Raw genomic sequence first — 19,703 nt, 5'->3', positions numbered from 1 at the left:
TCCCCCCCCCCCCGCCAAAGTTCCTCGGATCTCTCTGTAACCTGTTCTTTGATCTGTCCTTGATTCTTCTCATTGCCATGTGAGCCCATGCTTGCGTTTGGTTGTCTGTGGAGTAGTTTACTTCCTTGATGCTGGTCCAGTTTGATTTGAGTAACAAACTCAGATCGCCACAAGGCCCTTGTGCTGTGTGGGTTAGAGAAGCAGGAGGAAGTTATTTTTCTCGTCAGCTTTATACATGTACTGATGTAAGGATGAGCCAGTTGAACAGGAGCATGGATTGATCTCTTCATGTGCTGCCATCTACAGTGTAATAGACTTCTACAGTATTCTTGGAGTCACACCTATCTTACCAGGCACAAGAAAACTGTATAGCATCTTGTACTTACATAGCAGAGAATGCCCTTTTGAATATGTAATTGGGTAACAAGATAGGTTCAGCATTCTGTTTTGTACTTCTGAAATAACAGCTTCATTTTACATATTGATTTTCTGGATCAAGTTCTTCAGGTTTGGGATATAGCTATCAGATGGAGTAGTTTTATTCATTGCAGCCCCCCAGCACTTGAGTGAAATCTTTAGTGGCTTTTGTGTCTTCATTTGCTACTATCTGGATCACATATTTATTTCCATCAGTGGCCCGTAAGCGTGGCACATGGTGTATTCTCTCTGAATTCAGCGATTACCTTTTCAAGAGTGTTTGGAACAGTCTGCCCTGTTTTCATATGGCACCTTGAACCCCTGGGCAAGAATTGCATGGTTGTGTGACTGACAGAGCAAATAGTGTTTATGTTTATCAGTGATAGGAAGGTGAGTGATAGAAGAACCTTTTCTTCTTTACCATCTTGTTTAATTTTACTGATATGAGAGAGCCTGTCTCATTGTTGTTCAGTTCTTACCCTGTCCCTAAATCTTGTCATTCTTTTCACTTTCCTCTTTGTCTCCTTCATACTCATTGTCACTTAATGTCATTATGTTTGTCCTTATCTGCCCTTCGTTTTACCAGCACTGAGTCCAGATCTCTTCTGAGTTTCTTTTAAAAGCATGGCTGCAGAACTTCAAATAGTTTTTTCTGTCCCCGCCTACACATGCCTGGCAGGTTAAATCCACATTCCACAACATGCATTTCTGGCTTCCTTTGACTTGACCTCAACTATGCTGCATATATGTTGCTCCTGCAGCATCAGTTGCTCAGCATTAATTCAGTTAGCTCATGTTTACAGATCTTTTCCTCTTTATTCTGTGTGTTCTGTGCATCACTGATTGTAGAGGATCTGATGGTAGCTGTGCCCCAACCCTCCGGGGCTGGGAGTTGACTTGAGACATAGAAAAATATACAGAGGTGATGGTGTTGTGACAAGTGCAGAGTGCCGCGAGAATGCTGCGGGGATAATGACCCAGAGGTGGAAAGTGGTCAGGGAAACTTTCCGAGGGAGAGTGGTGGGTCAGTTGAGATGTGGAGGAATAGGAATTAGCCAGGCCGAGGTTTGTGGTTAGTGGAGTGTTGGCTGTCCCTGCAGGGAGAAGTATGGGCCCAGCCTTGTAGTCAGTTTGAATAAAGGTTTGTCAAGTGAAGGAATGTGAAGGCCTGAAGGCAAATGGTGATGGAGAAGCTGAGGAAGGGAAAGGTTCTGGATGGCTGAATTTCCTCAGGAGTGGCCTTGTGGGCGTTGTGAGGGTTAGCGCTACATCCTGAGAGCAATGGGGAACTTGCAAAGCATTTTTTTCACAGAGGAGTGGTTTGATCAGATTTGTTTTGTTTTGTTTTGTTTGGTACTGGGGATCATATTCAGGACCTTGTGCTTGCCAGGCAGGTGATGGAAACACTGGGCTAAATCCCTGACCCTTTCTTTTTAAAGTTTGCTGCTAAGTAATTCACTAAGAAACTGCATGTATCCATATCTTGGTCCTAATTTCATTCAGACTCATGGCAAAGGAGGGAAGAAAGTCATCCAGACTGATGAGTGGAGGAATGGCCCCATTGAAGAGCGCCTTGAGTACGCACTCGTGAAGGTGAGTACCGGAGCCTGATCTGCAGCGTGGGTAACTGATGCCATTGCTGGGGTGTTGGTGCTGGCAGCAGCTTGAAGAGATGCACAACATCCCTGACCACCGATTCTCAACTGGGGGCACTCCCTAGCCGCCATGTGATAACACGTATGACCTTGTCTGGAGACAAGTTTGTCACATCAGGGTGTGGGAGATGTTTTTGGAATCTCTTGCCCAGGAATGCTGCTAAACATGCAGTGCACAGGACAGCCCCACACAGCAAGGACTTTTCCAGCCCGAATCTCAGCAGTGCTAAGACTGCAAACCCTGCCCTGGACTAAGTTGCTCTTAGTCAGTAAATCAGCACTGGCTCTTCTATGGATGGTTGGAATTTTAGGCAGGATAAATGATCTCTTGGCTTTAGCTTCTTTATTTGTAAGTCTAGAGAACCTCAAAAAAATTTTTTTTAGCTCTAGAATTTAACTTTTAATTCTTAGGCCTTTTGAGAGTCACATATTTCAGTTTTTGAAAGTAGCTAACCAACCATATTCAACCATCCATGAGTGGAGGACTATGATGGAAGACTTGTCACTGGTGACCTGGTAAGTTGCTGTATTTGAACTTCACCTGAGTTTTGAATGTCCTCCACTTAGGTAATGTTGCAGTGCAAAAACATACTGATTTCATGAGATAATACTAGTGTATAATTGATTAAAATACTAGGATACATATTTAAGTTTGTGTGTCTGATTTATTTCACTTAACATTATGGTCTCAAGGTGCATCTATTTTCCTGCAAATAACTCATCTATCCTTCTTTTTGGCAGAGTAATACTCCATGGTGTGTAAATATCACATTTTCTTTATCCAGTCATCTATTGATGGAATTATGGGCTTCTTCCAAGATAACAGCTCCATCAGTTCTGTTGCTATAAATAGGAATATGCATGTATTTGTGTAATATGATGTCTTTAGCTTTTTGGGCAAGATTCCTAGAAAGGGAATAGCTGAATAAAATGGAACTTCTAGTTTTACTGTTTTGAGGAATCTCCATACTGATTTCCATAGAGGTGGTACTAGTTTGCATTCCCATAATTGTAGAAAGGTTTCTTTCTTTCTTTTTATTTATTTATTTTTTGGTTGTTGTTTTTGTTTTTGTTTTTGTTTTTGAGACAGGGTCTCACTATGTAGTTGAGACTGACCTGGAACTCACTATGTAGCCCAGGCTGGTCTCTAACTCACAGCAATCCTCCTGCCTCAGCCTCCCTAGTGCTGGGATTACAGGCGTGTGCCACCACGCCTGGCTCTGTAGAAGGATTTCTTTTCCTCCATAGCCTCTCTAGCATTTGTTATTTGATTCCTTGATGGGGGTGTGTTCATGTATCGACTCCACACAAGAAATGTAAACATTATGTACTACAAACGTACCCCCCACAAAGGAAGGGATCAAGAGATGGGAGGGTGGGAGGGAAGGGAAAGAGGATGAAAAGGGAATTAAGATGTGTTATGTGCATGTAGCAACTTCCCACAAGGAATGTGAATACATGTCACACATGTACTAATAGGCTAAAATAAAAAACTACTAGAGCACAAAGTATAATTTGTTGAGTTTCAACTCTACTTACTAGTCCACTTTCTCAGATAGCTTAGTTTTATGAGTACTTACTTTGTATCGATGAAGCCAACTGTCAGTTTACATGGACCATCTCATTTAATAATCCTTAAACTGGACATATGAGTTAGATTCTGTTGTGATTTTCTAAGTGAGGAAACTGAAGCTTAGTAGAGCACGTAAATCAGTGGCAGGAGCCATGATCTGAACCCCTGCAATCTGCTTCTGCAATTCACTCTCTTAAGCATCTCTGTGATTCATGTCTTTTTGTTGCTTGGATTTAAGCCAATTTTTAATATGTCTTTTCCTCATTTTTTTTGAAGGGCATTGAAAAATATATTATTGAGGACACTGAGGAAGCCAGGTTGAACCAGGAAAAATACCCTCGACCTCTGAATATAATTGAAGGACCCTTGATGAATGGCATGAAAGTTGTTGGTGACCTTTTTGGAGCTGGAAAAATGTTTCTACCTCAGGTTAGAAATAGGGAGATATTTTCCCAATTGAATTTTTCTTTGTCTTTCAGTGAATAGTGAGTCTCTTATATATATTTTTCTCAAGTTTGTTTGATCAAGAGCTTGAGGGATTATCTGATCATTCCTTCCCTAGATGTATTTAGAGTCATGTCTGGAAAGAATTTATCTTTAGCGTGGTATGGAGATTAGAAATTGTCTGGAGATTCTTGGCATTGTAGTCTTTATGTTTTGATTTTTTGTATCACCTCTTGCCCCATTGCTTCTTTGTCTCCTCTTCAGAAATAAAATAAGAGCCACGGTACATGTCAAGTTAATATTAATTTGACCAACTGGTGCTCATCTTTAATGATAATACTTTGAAAACTACTGTGTTAAAGAGTGGTATGTTAAATGTTATATTTCAAGTAAATTCTTTATTTTGCATTTCAGCAGCTACTAACCCACCCCATCAGTAAACAAATACTGAGCGTATAGGTTAGGAGCCTTAAGGCATATGAAAGACTGAAAGGGCCTCTTTCATAAGGCTCAATTTTAAGTGAGCTGTAATGCATAGGATTAAGATGAGTCTGGGAACTGAGGGCATGGTGGAGAAGCTTGGGACTGAATATTACAGAATTCAGAGAAGCAATGGTCTTCTAGGCAGAGAAAAACAAGCAAAAGTTCAGAAGACAGAAGCCACAGTATTTGGTCTTCATTCTTGTTTTCCTTGACTGTGCTTTGTTTGTTGGATCTTACTTGTAGCCTGTTCCCTGTCGAAAGCAGACTCCCATGTAGCTGGCCTGTGGTCAGAGTATGCCCTAAGTTTTCACAGGTGGCCATTAGCACCATGTCATGTTTGGGAATTACTGGTGGTTAGGATGGCCAATCAAATACCTGACTCTGCTCTTTTCTCAGGTGATCAAGTCAGCCCGGGTCATGAAGAAGGCTGTTGGTCACCTTATCCCCTTCATGGAAAAAGAAAGAGAAGAGAATAGAGTGGTTAATGGCACTGTGGAAGAAGAGGCAAGTTGATCTGTCCAGGCCTGTGGGCCCTTTGAGTAGTTGACCTGGAAGCCTTTTGTTGGGTTGGGTTTAAGCAGTCATGTTTGGCTGAGTTTGTCATTGATGACAGAGTACAGAAGTGATTCAACATCTGACCTTCCCTTACCAAGCTTCAGTATACCCTGAGATTTTCCTTTGAATGAGGCTTTATGAAATTTTTAATATAAATAAGAAATTTTAAAGCCTATGATTTCAAGCCAAAACTAGTTCATTCCCTCATTTACAAAGGCACACTAGATTTTGTAGCTACCAAATTCTGTCCTTGCTTTTGAGGTATTTGAGTAGTGCTTGTTTTTAGAAGATTTTTATCTGAATACTTTCTCTCCTGGTAGTATCCTAATACCACCTTCTGGGTTCAGTTTGTTTTTGGTGGCTGTACCACCAAAGGATGATCACCAAAGGAGATCATTAAGCCTGTGAAGCTCAGATAGTTTTAGCCCCTAGGATTCCAAATTCTTAAATCAATCTGAGTTTGTAAATTGTGTAGGCAGACATACTTGTGGAAATGCTGCTTGCTTTGATTACCTTTCCTGTTTTACTTCTGGGGAAAAGGGATATGTTTACAGAATTTCATGTTAAAGAAATAGATACTCAAAATGCTTTCTGCACTAGATTGTTACCGTTCTCAGATTCTGAGGGAACATCTCTAGTTACCCAGCTCTTCCCTCCTGCTCTTCTCCTTTAATGGATGGCATTACGCATTGTCAGTTAGGGTGCCTCAGATTGTGGTGGGACTGTTCCATGTTTGAGCTTCACTGCTGCTTGAGATGTTGGGGTGTATGCTGTTGGCTGGGTCCCTTGCGCTTACCATGAAGTCAGGCTTCCTGTCTACTGCTGGAGCTTACAGCATTCTTCTTAAGAGCAAAGGATTTGGGTCTCGGGCTTATTATCCTCAAAATAGTCTTGATTGTATTAATTTCTGTCTGTTCAGACCCCTGCCTGGCTCTTGAGAGCTAGGAGATTTGCTCTAAATCACCCCAGTCGTGCTCAGCTGCTTGGCTTATTTTCCAGGACCCTTACCAAGGAACCATTGTGCTGGCCACCGTTAAAGGCGATGTACATGACATAGGCAAGAACATAGTTGGAGTGGTCCTCGGCTGCAATAATTTTAGGTAATTTTAGACCTTACCTCTTTCAACCCTTTTGATATTTAAGCATCAGAGTATTTCAGCAGGGCAATGTTTTATTGGGTAAAGAGAGGTGTAGAGTATGATAGTGGATATCAGAGACTACTTTTTATTTGTTTCACATTGTCCACAGTGAACCTGACTTTTCAAGTGAAATAAGTAATTGTTATATGTTCATTAAGGACAGAAAGAATAGGAAAGCTGTGCAGGCAGGTTTAGGATTGACCTGAGAACATAGGCTCTGATGTCTAGAATGTCAGGCTCTTCACGGTCAGTGGCATTCTGAATATTCTCTTTTTCCTCTCAATAGCTATCAGATTTTAGGACAGAGATCTTCTGAAACTTGGCTAAATGGAGTTTTATAGGAGGGCTTTGTCTCTATTTATCTCTCTTGGCTTTACAGGCCTAGAAGGACCCTGTGTACTTTTTGTTGATGATGAGTCTAGTTTTTAGAACGTTGTGAGTAAAACCCATTTTTAATAGATTTCATTATAACAAATAAATATTCATAACAAAATTGTTTCCATGTGAGAGCTACTAATCATCCATAGTATTTTAGCATATTCTTTACAGTGAAGAGCCTAATACGATTAATGCCTTTCCTGGTTTGGTCTGTGTCCAGCCAGCAGTCTGATTGTGTCAAGGACTTTTTTCCAATGTGCTGTTTTCTCTGGGTAGAGAAGAGAGAATTAACTGGAGTTATAGCCGTGTCCCATAGAATTCTGTTCTCTGCTGTCAAATAACAATGAACCTTTAAGGTTTCTCTCAACGCTTTTCAACACATTTTTCCATCTCCACCTTTATGCCTAGATAAAATGTGGTCAAGAACCATGAGGTGTTCTAGAGGTGGAGGAGCAGGGTCAGGAAGGCAGCGTTCCCCCCTCCAGTAGTCTATTTGCCTGTTCACTCACTGTTAAAGACTTGTCATTTTTTCTTGGTCCTAGAAATTAGGAATACTGTTTCTATCAATGTATTTATTATTTTTTTAAAAGACAGCTTTTTTTGAAGATTGGCTGATATAATGAGGTTTTATATTCATAGAAACATATATATGTATGTGGATACGGTGTTTGCTTCCTGCAGTCTTTTGTGTCACCTTTTCAAACCTGTCATTGGTGTTTTTATTCACATTTATCACCATCAGTTAAAATTCAATTCAGTTAATAAATGTTTATAGATCCCCTAAACTATGGATTTGGTAAAGGATAAGACATACTTGTTTTTTTTACGAGTAGTTCCTTTTTGTTTGTTTTTGAGACAGGGTCTTGCTATGTATGCCAGCTTCTTTGAACTCATTATGTAGCCCAGAATGGCCTCAGACTCACAGCGATCCTCCTGCCTCAGCCTCCTGGGTGCTGGGATTACAAGGTGTGGGATCACCACACCTGGCACACCAGTGGTTCTTAATATAACTCTCCAGTATGGGTTAGAAATAAGCAGTATATGTCAAAACATGAGAACAATTTTAAAGTCTGTAATATTGGCACTTTCAGCTGAATATCTAATCAAGGGCATATTAATTTCTCCTAGGAGCCTCACATGTGTGCCAATACCTTTTAGGGCTTTTTGATATATTTTTAAGGAGAAACTTTCAAAAAATTTTTTTTTAGTAGTAAAAGTGGCAGCAGGGCCTGGCACACTGCTTATTACCCTTAGGTGGGAAACAGTGGCTGGGGCTGTAGCACACTTCCATCTGGTGGTAGAAAGCAGCAATTGCAGGGGCAGCCGGCCTGCTGCCACCTTCCTTCCTCAACAGAGATAAAGCAAAATGATAGCAAATATTGAGCTCTAAAAGGGTGCATATGCACAGCTTTATTTCTTGCTTTACCCCCTTTTTAATTAACATGTCAAAATTGTACATATTTATGAGGCACAGTGATATTTCAGTACACATACACACACACACAGTGTGTGGTGGTCACATTTGGGTAATCAGCATTACTGTCTCATTATTCCTTTATGTTTGGAGCCTTCGAGCTCCTCTTCTAGTTCTTCATAAAATATAGAACAGGTTATTATGAACTGCAGTCATCCTACTGTGCTGTAGAACACTGGTAACTATTTTGGTACCAATCCTTGTTTGTCTTCCCTTCCTTCTCTCTGGTAATTACTGTTGCACTCTCTTATACTTTGAGATGAGCTTTTTAGTTTTCTGCATATGAGAGATAACATTTTTTTGTGTCTGGCTTATTTCACTTAGCATAATGTCTTCCAGTTCTGTCTCTTCTGCCACAAATGAAAGGATTTCATTATTTTTATAGCCAAATAATATTCCATTATACAGTCATGTATTCCATTATATACCACTATATATATAGTCCATTTATACATATGGTTTCCAAATCTATAAATGCATATATTCATTCTATATTTGTGTGTGTAAATATATAAGATGTAATCAGAAAATCTGCTGAGTGCCATGCAACAGAAAGGCAGGGGTCTTCAATACAAGAAGCAGCTCAGTGAACCTCAGTAATTATGTAACAAGTCTCATCTTGTTTGGTACAATTGGTTGTGAGTTACAATTGAGAGAAGAAGGTGTGTTTTAAAGTGTGCCAATAAATCACAGATCATAAGCATTTCATTAACATGACCTTTTTTTTGAAACTACACAAAAAGTTCATCATATTTTTTATTGCACCTGTGGTATGTGTATCACATTTTTTTGTCTGTTCATCCATTGATAGATACCTAGGTTAATTCCATAACTTGTCTCTGTATAATTTTATTTTCCTTTTATATTTCTGGAGAAGAGAATAACTTGTCTAAATATTTATTTTCTAAATTTTATTTTATTATCTTTTTGGCGATACTGGAGATCGAACTCATGACCTTGCCCTTGTGAGGCAGGTGTGGCACCACTGAGCTAAGTCCCAGGCCCTAAATTTTATATTCTTAAATAGTAATGAATGCCATTGCTTAAGTATGTAGTGTAGCTATACTTTTTTTTTTTTTTTTCCCAAATTAGAAGGCCAAAAACTAAATGTGTATATTCAGTTCCAAGTGCTCGGAAAGAAAACTGTAGAGTTAAGCATAGTGGAGTATGCTTGTAATCCCAGCCGCTAGGGAGGCTGGAGTGGGAAGATCGTAAGGTCAGCCTTGGCCACCTTGGCAGCGTGTCTTGGGAAAACAGGCAAAGTCAGCATTTTCCGTAAGTTTTAGTTTTCTTTCTCTTTAGTTTCTCAGATGGCACAAGACTAGATTAGAGGCATCTAGACGAGTTTAACTCAAAATGAGGAAAGGAGAGTCAAGAAATAGGGGGCCGTGTGGAGGATGCAGAAAGCTGTGAGTGGTGAGAGAGTGAAGAGGGTGGAGGAGCGCAGTCGCTCGCGTGAGCCACTCTTGGCAGAAGCACTGCTGTAAGCAGTGAGCCACGAGATCTTTCCGTCATACTGATTGCTTTTAATTGGATTGTAAATACATGCAGTGTTGAGAAATATCAACGTTGAAGGGCATGCCTTTGTCTTGATTTAAAAGTGGTATGCTATTTTGCCCAGGGTTTTTTTTTTTTATGCAACAGCATATATTTAGTCATTGTTTAACAAAAAAATTGTTTATTAGATTTTCTTCACAATGTTAAAAGATCAAAGTGTGTATGGTACCCTCTCCTGCACCAGCCTGTACGGTTACCCATCATTCGCACTTAACGGTTATTACTGATTTGAAACTATCTAGCTTTTTACTGAGGAGTCCGTATGAGCTAGCTTGTTTATTTTTCCTTTTTTTTCCCAAAAATAATATGGGAGAAGCTAAAAATCCAGTAATAGCCAGGTATGGTGGCACACACCTGTAATCCCAGAACTCAGAAAGCTGAGGCAAGAGGATTGCTCCAAGTTGAGGCCCAACCCAGCCTGAACTGCATAGCATGACTTAGTCTAAAAAAAAAGAGAAAAATCCAATAATATAAGGGACATATCATGAGAAACAGGTCTTCTTGCCCCAGTGACCAGCACACTGTCACTGGCTGATACTATAGCATGTAGAAATTCTTAAGCATGCTTTTAAAAAATTCAAATATTTTTTCCTGTTGAATGGTTGACATAAATGAAAATCCATGCTGTAATTTTTAATTGTCTTTTAATAAATAGGATAAGATTAAATTATAAAGATGAGTGATTTATAGGTACTCTACCTAAAGGAGAAAAATAGAATATAGTCTACAGCTATATCACCCTAAATGTGCCTGATCTCGTCTAATCTCAGAAGCTAAGAAGGGTCGGGCCTGGTTAGTACTTGGATGGGAGAAAAATAGAACACAGAACATTTCCTTCAAGTTCTCTGAGAGGAAATGCTCTCCTCCAGAAATGAAAATTTCTCCATTATTATGTTCCTTCAGAGCATACGTCAGGCTTTCTCTGCCCAGTGAGTGCCTTCTCTCTCATGCCTACCCAGTGTCAGCTTTTCCTTCAAGTTTTGTGTACCTTTCTCTCTTTGCCCCTTGCCTTAAGTGACTAACTTTTCTGTCTCAGCTAAGCATGTGCAGGTACTGGCCTCTTCCTAATTGCCCTTTGGACTCCTAATTGGCTTCTATGCTTTATAGTGTTGAGGAATTTTCCCAGCATTTTTATTGACCTAAATTGATAGCAAGTTTTGGTGTCAGATCCTGATTCACATCCCAAGTCTGTTGCTAATTAGTTATATGAGTAGACAGATTGCTGAGCTTGTCTGAACCCTTCGTCATTAAAATAGAGCCCATGGTAGTTACAGACTTACTGTAAGGGTTAAATTATTATGCAAAAATGTTAGCATAGGATAAACAGCCCAGATATCTACCAGTAGATAAATGAATAAACAAAATGTAATGTCTTAGTAAGCTTTGTGTAACTTAACAAATATTTGAGTCAATTTATAAAGAGAAAAGGTTTATCTTGGCTCACAGTTTTAGAAGTTTCAGTCCATGGTTGGCCCTATTCTCTTTGGGCCAGTGGTAAAAGCAGTGTATCATGTCAGGGAGCATCGGATCAAAGCGACATCTCTTGGCCAGGTTATGAAACAAAAGAGACAAAGAGGAAGGAAGGGATTTAAGTGGCATGTCCTAACGACCACAAGAATCTCACTGGGCTCCACCTCTTGAAGGTTCCACCGCCACCTTCCACCTGCCCACAGTGTCAGATGGGGACTTAGCCTTTTAACACGTGAATCTTTTTTTTTTTTTTTTTTTGGAGTGGTGGTGGGAAGTGTGTTCTAGATCCAAACACTAGCAGGGAAATGTCTATATAATGGAATGTTATTTAGCCTGAAAAAAAGAATGAGATTTTGATACACTCTAAAACAGAAGAGCTTTGATGACATTGTATTACATGAAATAAGCCGAAATAAGCCAGACACAAGAAGATGAATACTGAATGATTCCACTTATATAGAATTTCTAGATTGGGCAAATTCCTAGAGACAAAAAGTACAATAGAGATTACCATGTGCTTAGGAGGTAGGGAAAAGAGGAAGGAAGGAGGAGTAGTTATAGTGTTTCTGTATGGGATGATGAAATATATAAATAAATAGTGGTAAAGTTAAACAACTTTGTAACTAATAAACTGAATTGTATTTTTAAAAATAGTTAAAAATGGAAGCTTGAGTATATTTTACCACAGTTATGAAAGAACGTATCAGAAGCCACTGAATTGTCTATTTTAGTTTTTTAAAATTTATTTTGAGATGTAGTCTCGCTGTGTTGTCTGGCAAAACCCATGGTTCAAATCATCCTCCAGCTTTGGCCTCCCAAGTGGCTGGGACTGTGAGTGTGTGCTGCCATGCCTTGCTGGACTGTACATTTTAAATGGGTGAATGTTTGGAATAGGAATATTATTTCAGTAAAGCTGTACACAAAAAGCTTAGCATGAGCCTGGCATATGGTGAGTACATAATAAATGACAATTGTGATTGTCAGTGTTCAGTGAGCATTTTGATGTGATTCCAGTTTATATTAGAGCAGTATTTAATGACTAAAATGAAAATGTTCACTTCAGCTTTGTCTCTAATGGGTTGTTATTTTCTCATGTCTCATTTCTGTACCTCAGAGTTATTGACTTAGGAGTCATGACTCCCTGTGATAAGATACTGAAAGCTGCCCTTGACCACAAAGCAGGTATTGTGTAACTGTCCTTTGCTCATTTCACTCAGTGTCTCTTTCCCAGTAGTCTGTGCATCAATGAATAGTAAAGCTCAGGCCACTCAGAGTCACAGGGACATTTTATACAGTCAAGTGCCAGCTCCTGTGCAGAGCTGCTGTGTAGCCCTTACATGGAGGTTGGGAAAGGTGCATGTGTGACCATGCAGCTCTGGAAATGAAATGGGGACAGGTTTCTTACAAGACAACCCTTATATTCAATGTTTTTCTGTGTGTAGTTGTTTTTATGTTTTTTTGAACACTGATAATATGAGTCTGGGGTATCATGAACTAAAACTACCTTCTGTATGGCTTCCTAAAGGTGTGGCAAGTTCATTATTGCAACTTTAAGTTATAAATCTTGTTTACTACCAAAAACAAATACTAAATCCCTCCAGACAGAAAAGATTTCTTAGAATTAGAAATTCATGTTAGGTCTTATATCTTTATTATAAAATTTAAAAAATGGGTTTTCATACTTCTTTTTCTCTTATCTGTCGTCTTACTATCTTTTTCTTTTAAATAATAGATATAATTGGCTTGTCAGGACTCATTACTCCTTCCCTAGATGAAATGATTTTTGTTGCCAAGGAAATGGAAAGATTAGCCATAAAGATTCCATTGTTGATTGGAGGGGCAACCACTTCGAGGTAAGTCATACTAGTGAGTTTGTGCTCACTTTATTTATTTATCCATTTATTTGTTCATTTATTTATGAAAGAGGTGTTACTGTGTTGCCCAAGCTACCCTTGAATTCCTGGCTTCAAGTGATCCTTCTGCCTCAGTCATGTGAGTAGCGAATATTATTGGCATGTGCCCCTGAACTTGGCTTTTTATGTTCATTTTTTCTGATAAGGCAGGGTTTACAGTGTTGCAACCTGCTTTACTTTGTTTTGCAGTGTGTATGTGTGTATGTTTCCCTTTATGCTTAGGATTGACTTCTCATTGTATACTCTCCCTGGTCTTCACTTAGGCAAGAGCCAGAACAGTTTTGAAGCTTATGGCGGGAAACTTCATTCTGATTCCCCACTCCTTACCTTTTTGGGGATTTCTTTAGCTTGCAGTTATCTTTTCTTTAATCTACTCACTTGGCAATCAGTTCCTGAAAATTGTAATAAGATCTTACCTCTCTTGAAATGAGACTAAGTGGGGAAGCTGAGTTTTAGCACAAAGATAATGTTTTAACTTCTCACTCTGTCTTGAACCAGGTGTCTGAAAAAGTTCAGATTCTCTTGAAGAAACTCTAACCTTTTAATGGTTTAGAGACAGAAAACCCATCTAGCTAGAATGAACTAAAAGATTATTTTGGGGAGTTGTTTCTGAATCTTGAGTAAAAAATGCAAAGAAGAAAAAAGTTCACATTTAGTCCCATAGTCATTGTTTGGTTCATCAGATTTTTCCTGGGATTGTGATCATGGTGATTCCATGAGAGATGTTAATTATAGGTGCTAGACTTTCTTTGCAACATTTCTTATACTATACATACTTTACTTTGGTAGGAAACAAGATCAAGCTGGAGTGTGAATTTGATGGTCCCATTGCTTGCATTTTATTTTTCTTGTGCAAAAGTACAGTAGTGGTCATAGGTATTTTTGAGTTCCTTGAAAAAAGTGAGAGATTTATTTTAAGGAATTGGTTTTTGTAATTTTGGGGAATGTCATGTCTGAAATCTGCAGGTTGGAGACCCAGGTAAGAGTTATGTTGTGGTCTTGAGTCTGAAGACAAGGGTGCAGCAGAGTCTCTTTTTCCTTGTGGAGAACTCAGGGACTTGGCCTTTTTTCCTAAGGCCTGTTGATTGATGAGGCCCACCCACATTTGGAAGATACTTGGCTCTACTCACAGTTTGCTGATTAAAGTATTAGTCACATCTAAAACAATACCTTCATGGCAACATTTAGATTGTAGTCTGACCAAAACTGAGTATCACGGCCCAGCCAAGTTTACATACTTGTAATCTGAATGGATCATTTTCATAAATAGCCACAATGTTATGTGAAATTGCTTTTTATACTCGAAGAAGTCTTTAGTTTCACTGTTGCTACTCATTAGAACACTGAGTTTTCCATGAAGGACTTAACTACTAGGCTATGTGGCAGATTGTTGTCAATAAGTAGATTTTGATGAACATAATCTTGGCTAATTGATGACAGACTTAGTAATGATCAGAGGCTCTATGGACCATTGTGAGAATGGAAGACCTTTAGAAATCATAGTTCTGCCAAATGCCTATAATCCCAGATGCTCAAGCTGAGGCAGAAGAATCACAAGTTTGACACCAGCCTGGACAACTTAGTGAGACCCTGTCTCAAAAATTTTAAAAAGTCTGGGGATACAGATCAATGATAGAGTGCTTAACTATTTATGTGCTATGCAAGGCTCTGTGTTCAATATAGTACTATTAAAAAAAAAAGACTATAGTTGTAAATTGAAATAAATATTTAAATGTTTTATGGGTTATGTAAATTTGACACTGGATTCAAAATTAGAATTGTTTATGTTATAAGATGCTATACTAAAAAATTTAAGATCAGGAATTTGCTACTTGTGCAGATTGGAACTTGACCAAATTATCCATTCTAAGAATCACCAGATTAAAGAAAAAGCATCCAGAGGCAACATAACTGGACTCTCAAGATGCATCATTGGCAAAACTAGAGTAATTTTTAAGAATCATGATTATTAAGAGTTACAACCATGATAAGACCTAGTGACGGGAAGTCACCAGTCTCCAGATATTGTGCGACATCTGTTTTCAGCACCTGCAAAACTGAAGGCAGAAATCTGGATCTCATATCTTCCATGATTTCTTCCTTCATCAGAAATATAGCAAATAGATTCTTCCACTCTTGCTTGTCTTTTGCTATCTCAGTGATATATATGGATCACAAAATTTTAGTTTTTGTTAAGTCTGATTTGTCATTCTCTTCCTTTATGGCTCATACCTTTTATTTCTGAATAAGAAAACCACCTGCTCCCAGGAAACCCTGCTTTATTACTGACCATTTGGGAGTCTGAATGTCTCCAAAGCCTTATGAAACTCCTTGTTGTTTTCTCTTCAGACCTGTTAGGGCCTCAGCAGGGGCTGGTTGTTCTTTTGCTCAGTGTACTTAACAAGTGGTACCTCCAGACTCTAGGTTTTCATGAGAACAGATATCTGAGGGAATATAAGCTAGGTGCTTTTCCAGATGCCAGTGGCCTGCAGTAGCATAAACAGAATTAGACACATGAATGGCAGTTAAGACTGTCCATTGGAGAGTTCTTAGGGATGTTGAAAGGATGTTACAGATTTGGGGTCAAAGATTGGTGCAATATATGCTTTAACCTATTGGTATAAAAGATGAGAGAATTGAATCATCTGTCTATAATGTAGATAGATGGTTTTGGTGTCACATATAAGAAACTAGTGGAAATCTTGTGTTATCTGCATAATGTCTCAAGGGCATACACTGGCAGAATTTTCTGAGTGTGGGTGTTTTTCCTTAATTTCTAGAAAGTAAGGTATTAAATCACATAAGTGATCATGTGGGGAAGCTTAGAATTTAGGCCTGTGTGTAGAAATTCACAGAATGAATTTTATATGCTAATCTCACTTCTGAGTGCATCTTAATTTTTCCATCTTTATTTTCCTTTCATTTTTCTCATCAGATCTTAAGCGTTGGTCATGCTGTAAAAGACATTAAAATTAAATCTAGAGTAGGGTATGATGTGAAGTAAATGCTTAGAGTACTTTTCTTATTCAGAGCATTTTTAAGTCTTCTGAGTTTAACATGTCATGTGTGCTCGGCAAGTGTGGTGGTGAGCAGTGGTATCGTGTGTCCATGAGCAACTTGGCAGGAGCAGCGTTTGAGATTCACTGCTGTTGGTGTGCAGGAAGCGTAGAGAGAACCCAGTGTTCTGCATCTTTTCAGGCTTGAGAAACTTGCATAAGTAGACGCCTGGAGGGAAGTAAGTGGAATCAGCATCATATTATAAGGAAACCAAAAGCGCACTCAGCAGCTAAGGAAGCTCAAATTTAATACCTCTGGTTATCTAGCTTTGTCAGTTCTTATGTTGAAAAGCAGCACTGTGCTTTTATTTGTTTTAAAATAGTAGAATCCATTAGTTTATTCTCAGTGCCCTTGTTTAGAAGATTATCAGAGAGAATTAGTCATCATTGACTTGAGAACTATTGACTGCTTAGTAAATACTGCATTGATTTTAAAATATAAAATTTTATTGGTTTTCTCTGAGAGAAAGGTCATTTGAGTGCCAGTGGGTTTAAAGTAATGCTTCATTGCAGGGTATATATTTCCAGTGGAATATATAGGAGATATTCATGTATTCAAGGAGTTTGTCATCTGAAGGGAAAGCATCGAGCTTAATGTGACTGGTGCTCTGTTTTGAGGCTTGAGGCAGCTGTTTTTTTACAACATTTTCTACTTTTGAAAGGCCTCCTCCTTACAAAATACTCAAGATGTCATCCAGGGTTTAGTCCCTGTCTTAGTTCCTTTTCTTGTTGCTGAAACAAAATGTGCAACACCCAGAGTTAAAAGAGGAAAGGTTTACTTAGCTCACAGTTTATAGAGGTTTCATTTCATAGTGGGCTGGCTCCAAGGCAGGGTGGCATGGTAGAGGGACATCACAGAGGAGAAACCATTCATGGCAGGCAGAAGGCAGCAAGCAGCAAGTGACAGCAGCAGTCCTCTTTTTGTCCCTTATATTCTATCCAGGCTACCTCACATGCAGGGAGGGGCACCCTTAATCTTGTCATCATGCCATGAATCAGTCCCAGTATCATATCCTTAATTCCAGCATCACATACTCTAGATCCCTGAAAACCCTCACCTGTGACCATCTGAGGCTTTGGGGGGACACTTAGATACAAGCCATTACAATCCTTACCCCTACACAGTAGGGATAAGGTTCATCATCAGGAGGCATTGGAGTTCATCCATGCTGACCTCCAATCCAGCCCCACTTTTTGCTCCCTACCAGCTGCTGCAGTGACTCTTATTACAGTCCTGATCTCACACTGCCCATTCACAAATGGAGGGACTCTTAGAAAGTGGGTCCTATCTTGTTGTGAATGTGTTTTTAGAGCTTCCTAGAGAGTGTGTGTGTGGGGTGGACTGAACTCAAGGCTTTCTCACTGAGCTATGTCCACAGTCATTTTATTTAAATTTTGAGACAGGGTCCCATGAAGTGTCTTAAGTTTTCCAGACTGGGTTTTAAGCTGCAATCCTCTTGCCTCAGTTTACCAGATTGCTGGGATTACATTTGATGGTTTTAGATTTTTAAAGATTACTTGACTAATCTACACTCATTGGGACATTTCAGATAATGGAGAAGAGTATAAAATAAAATGTAGCCTCTCTCTTGTCACCTTTAGCTCTATGTGCCACTTGATATACATCCCTGTGTGGTTTTCCTAAATATGCAGAATTTTAGCTGCAGATTTGTTGGTAGTGCAGTTTAAGGGTAGTGTGTTTGTTTTTCAAAAATGGAATTGCAGTAAACTTAAGTCCTGCTACTTGGTTTCTTTCTCATATAGTAGCATATTCTGGATAATACTCCCCAAAACATCCATTTTAATTGAGGGAAAGAACATGGAAATACAAAATTTTCAGAAGAGCACTGCTACTTTGGAGAGGAGGGAAGAGTAGCAAACACCTGAGGCCCCACAGTGAGAACTGTGGCAACTCTTCAGAGCATACAGGGCCAGTCCACAGTTCTCCTGTCCTTGGCTCCCATATCACTAGTGCTGGGGGGCTAATGTATGTTTTAGTTCTCACTTTAATTTGGTCTGTTCTATTGTGAAATAGCAGATATGTAGCCTACGCTAATGGTACGGATATCCAACAGCCAGAGGGCAATTTGTTTTGCACTTTAATTAGGTAATTTTAAGAATTAAAGATTATTTCTTCCTAGTGTTAACATTTTCAAGTTTGGCAATAGGGATTCGGCACTGAGTTATCTTAGTATAAAATATTTTTTACTTTTACCTCTGTTTTATATTGTGTTGAATTTTGGGTCTGGGCCTCTTATTAGAAGTGCAAGGCGGAGTTCGGGGAAAGGGGTGTTGATGTCTCCCACAAGGAGGAATCACAATTTTGGCAGCATGTCCTGTATTCTCTGCACAGTTGCTGGTTCTCGGGGACCATGAGTGGTCTCCCAGTTTGTTTGGAGGGGGGAAAGTGAGCAAAGTGAGATGGCCTGGGTTGGCTCCTCCCTTAGTCCACACAGGCTGCTGACAGTCTGGTTCCTTGTTGACAGAGGGCTGAGGACCATGACTTTCTCATTTTCACACAGGCTTCTTTGTAGCCTGAGTCTATTAATTCATGTTGTTTCATCTTGTTTTCTCCATCTTGGGATAGGGAAAAAGTTATTCTTGTTTTACAATTTTACAAGGGATATTTGAAGTTCAGTGTTTGTAAATAAACATGTTGAAATCTTTCTCTGGAAAACACTATAGAAACACGTTATGTCTAATGGTTCTGAACAAGAGTTGTGTAGGAATTATCATTACTGATGGATATGCTTTCTTCCCTATCCTTCTTTCTAGAACCCACACGGCAGTTAAAATAGCTCCAAGATACAGCGCACCTGTAATCCACGTCTTGGACGCATCCAAGAGTGTAGTGGTAGTAAGTATGAGCTTTTCCATATAATTTCAGATGTGCTGTAAGGAGAGAACAGAGGAAACAGTAATAGCTAAGCATGTCACTCAAGATCTGTTTATTCTTCTAAAGAGATGTAAAAAAGCAGCCTGGGGCTTATTGTGTGCCACCACAGCATCTGCCCTGTCTGAAGGAGATCCTGCGAGCTTACCCTGGGCTTTCAGAGACACTTAGAAAACCAAGAAGCAGAGAGGGTGGCGTCAGGATCACCTCAACTTGAACCTTCCCAGCATACAGATTTGTCCAGTTTACAAATGTGAATAGGTGCTTCCTTGACCACTGCCAGAGTTAAACAGAATGTGGGATTTAAAAAGTGACCTAGATAGAACACCTGAGCATGGGCCAGTTGACCCAACCTCAAGACAGAAAAAATTCACTAGGTATGTAAACCCAAAGTAATAGGTTCTATTTCTAGTGAACATAATAAACAACTTGCCCCAGGCCTTGCTTTTCTCTTTCAGTGAAGCCTAATATCTTACGTTATATCAGGTAATTTTTTTTTTCCTGATTAATAGTAGATAGAACCTAGATCTAAGAGATCATGTGGACCCGTGGCTTCCGGTTCTGAGCTTTGTTGTCTTTAAGTGATCTGGAATTAGATCTATTTATAGTATGAGTGGTACAAGCCAGTGAGAATGTGTTAATCCTTAGAATAACCTCAGAAGGTATAATTTTTTTTTTTTTTTTTTTTTTTTTTTT

The 19,703-nt window shown here is 39.2% G+C and overlaps 1 protein-coding gene across 3 annotated transcripts in view; it reads left to right on the top strand.

The window, feature by feature from the left end:
- Mtr (5-methyltetrahydrofolate-homocysteine methyltransferase) overlaps window positions 1-19,703 on the top strand; it is a 99,552-nt gene that overhangs the window by 57,677 nt on the left and 22,172 nt on the right. For all 3 annotated transcript variants that reach the window (XM_010621995.3, XM_033761839.1, XM_010621996.2), the window contains exons 19-25: window positions 1,921-2,010; window positions 3,922-4,074; window positions 4,969-5,076; window positions 6,127-6,227; window positions 12,260-12,327; window positions 12,878-12,998; window positions 18,890-18,971. In XM_010621995.3, the coding sequence (XP_010620297.1) occupies window positions 1,921-2,010; window positions 3,922-4,074; window positions 4,969-5,076; window positions 6,127-6,227; window positions 12,260-12,327; window positions 12,878-12,998; window positions 18,890-18,971 (723 nt within the window). The remainder of the gene's footprint in view (window positions 1-1,920; window positions 2,011-3,921; window positions 4,075-4,968; window positions 5,077-6,126; window positions 6,228-12,259; window positions 12,328-12,877; window positions 12,999-18,889; window positions 18,972-19,703) is intronic.

Source organism: Fukomys damarensis, unplaced genomic scaffold, assembly GCF_012274545.1.
Source record: "Fukomys damarensis isolate Sample0158 unplaced genomic scaffold, DMR_v1.0_HiC HiC_scaffold_10, whole genome shotgun sequence".
Lineage (NCBI taxonomy): Eukaryota > Metazoa > Chordata > Mammalia > Rodentia > Bathyergidae > Fukomys > Fukomys damarensis.
The sequence above is the reverse complement of the archived record's forward strand: the minus strand, read 5'-3'. Positions and strand labels throughout refer to the sequence as shown.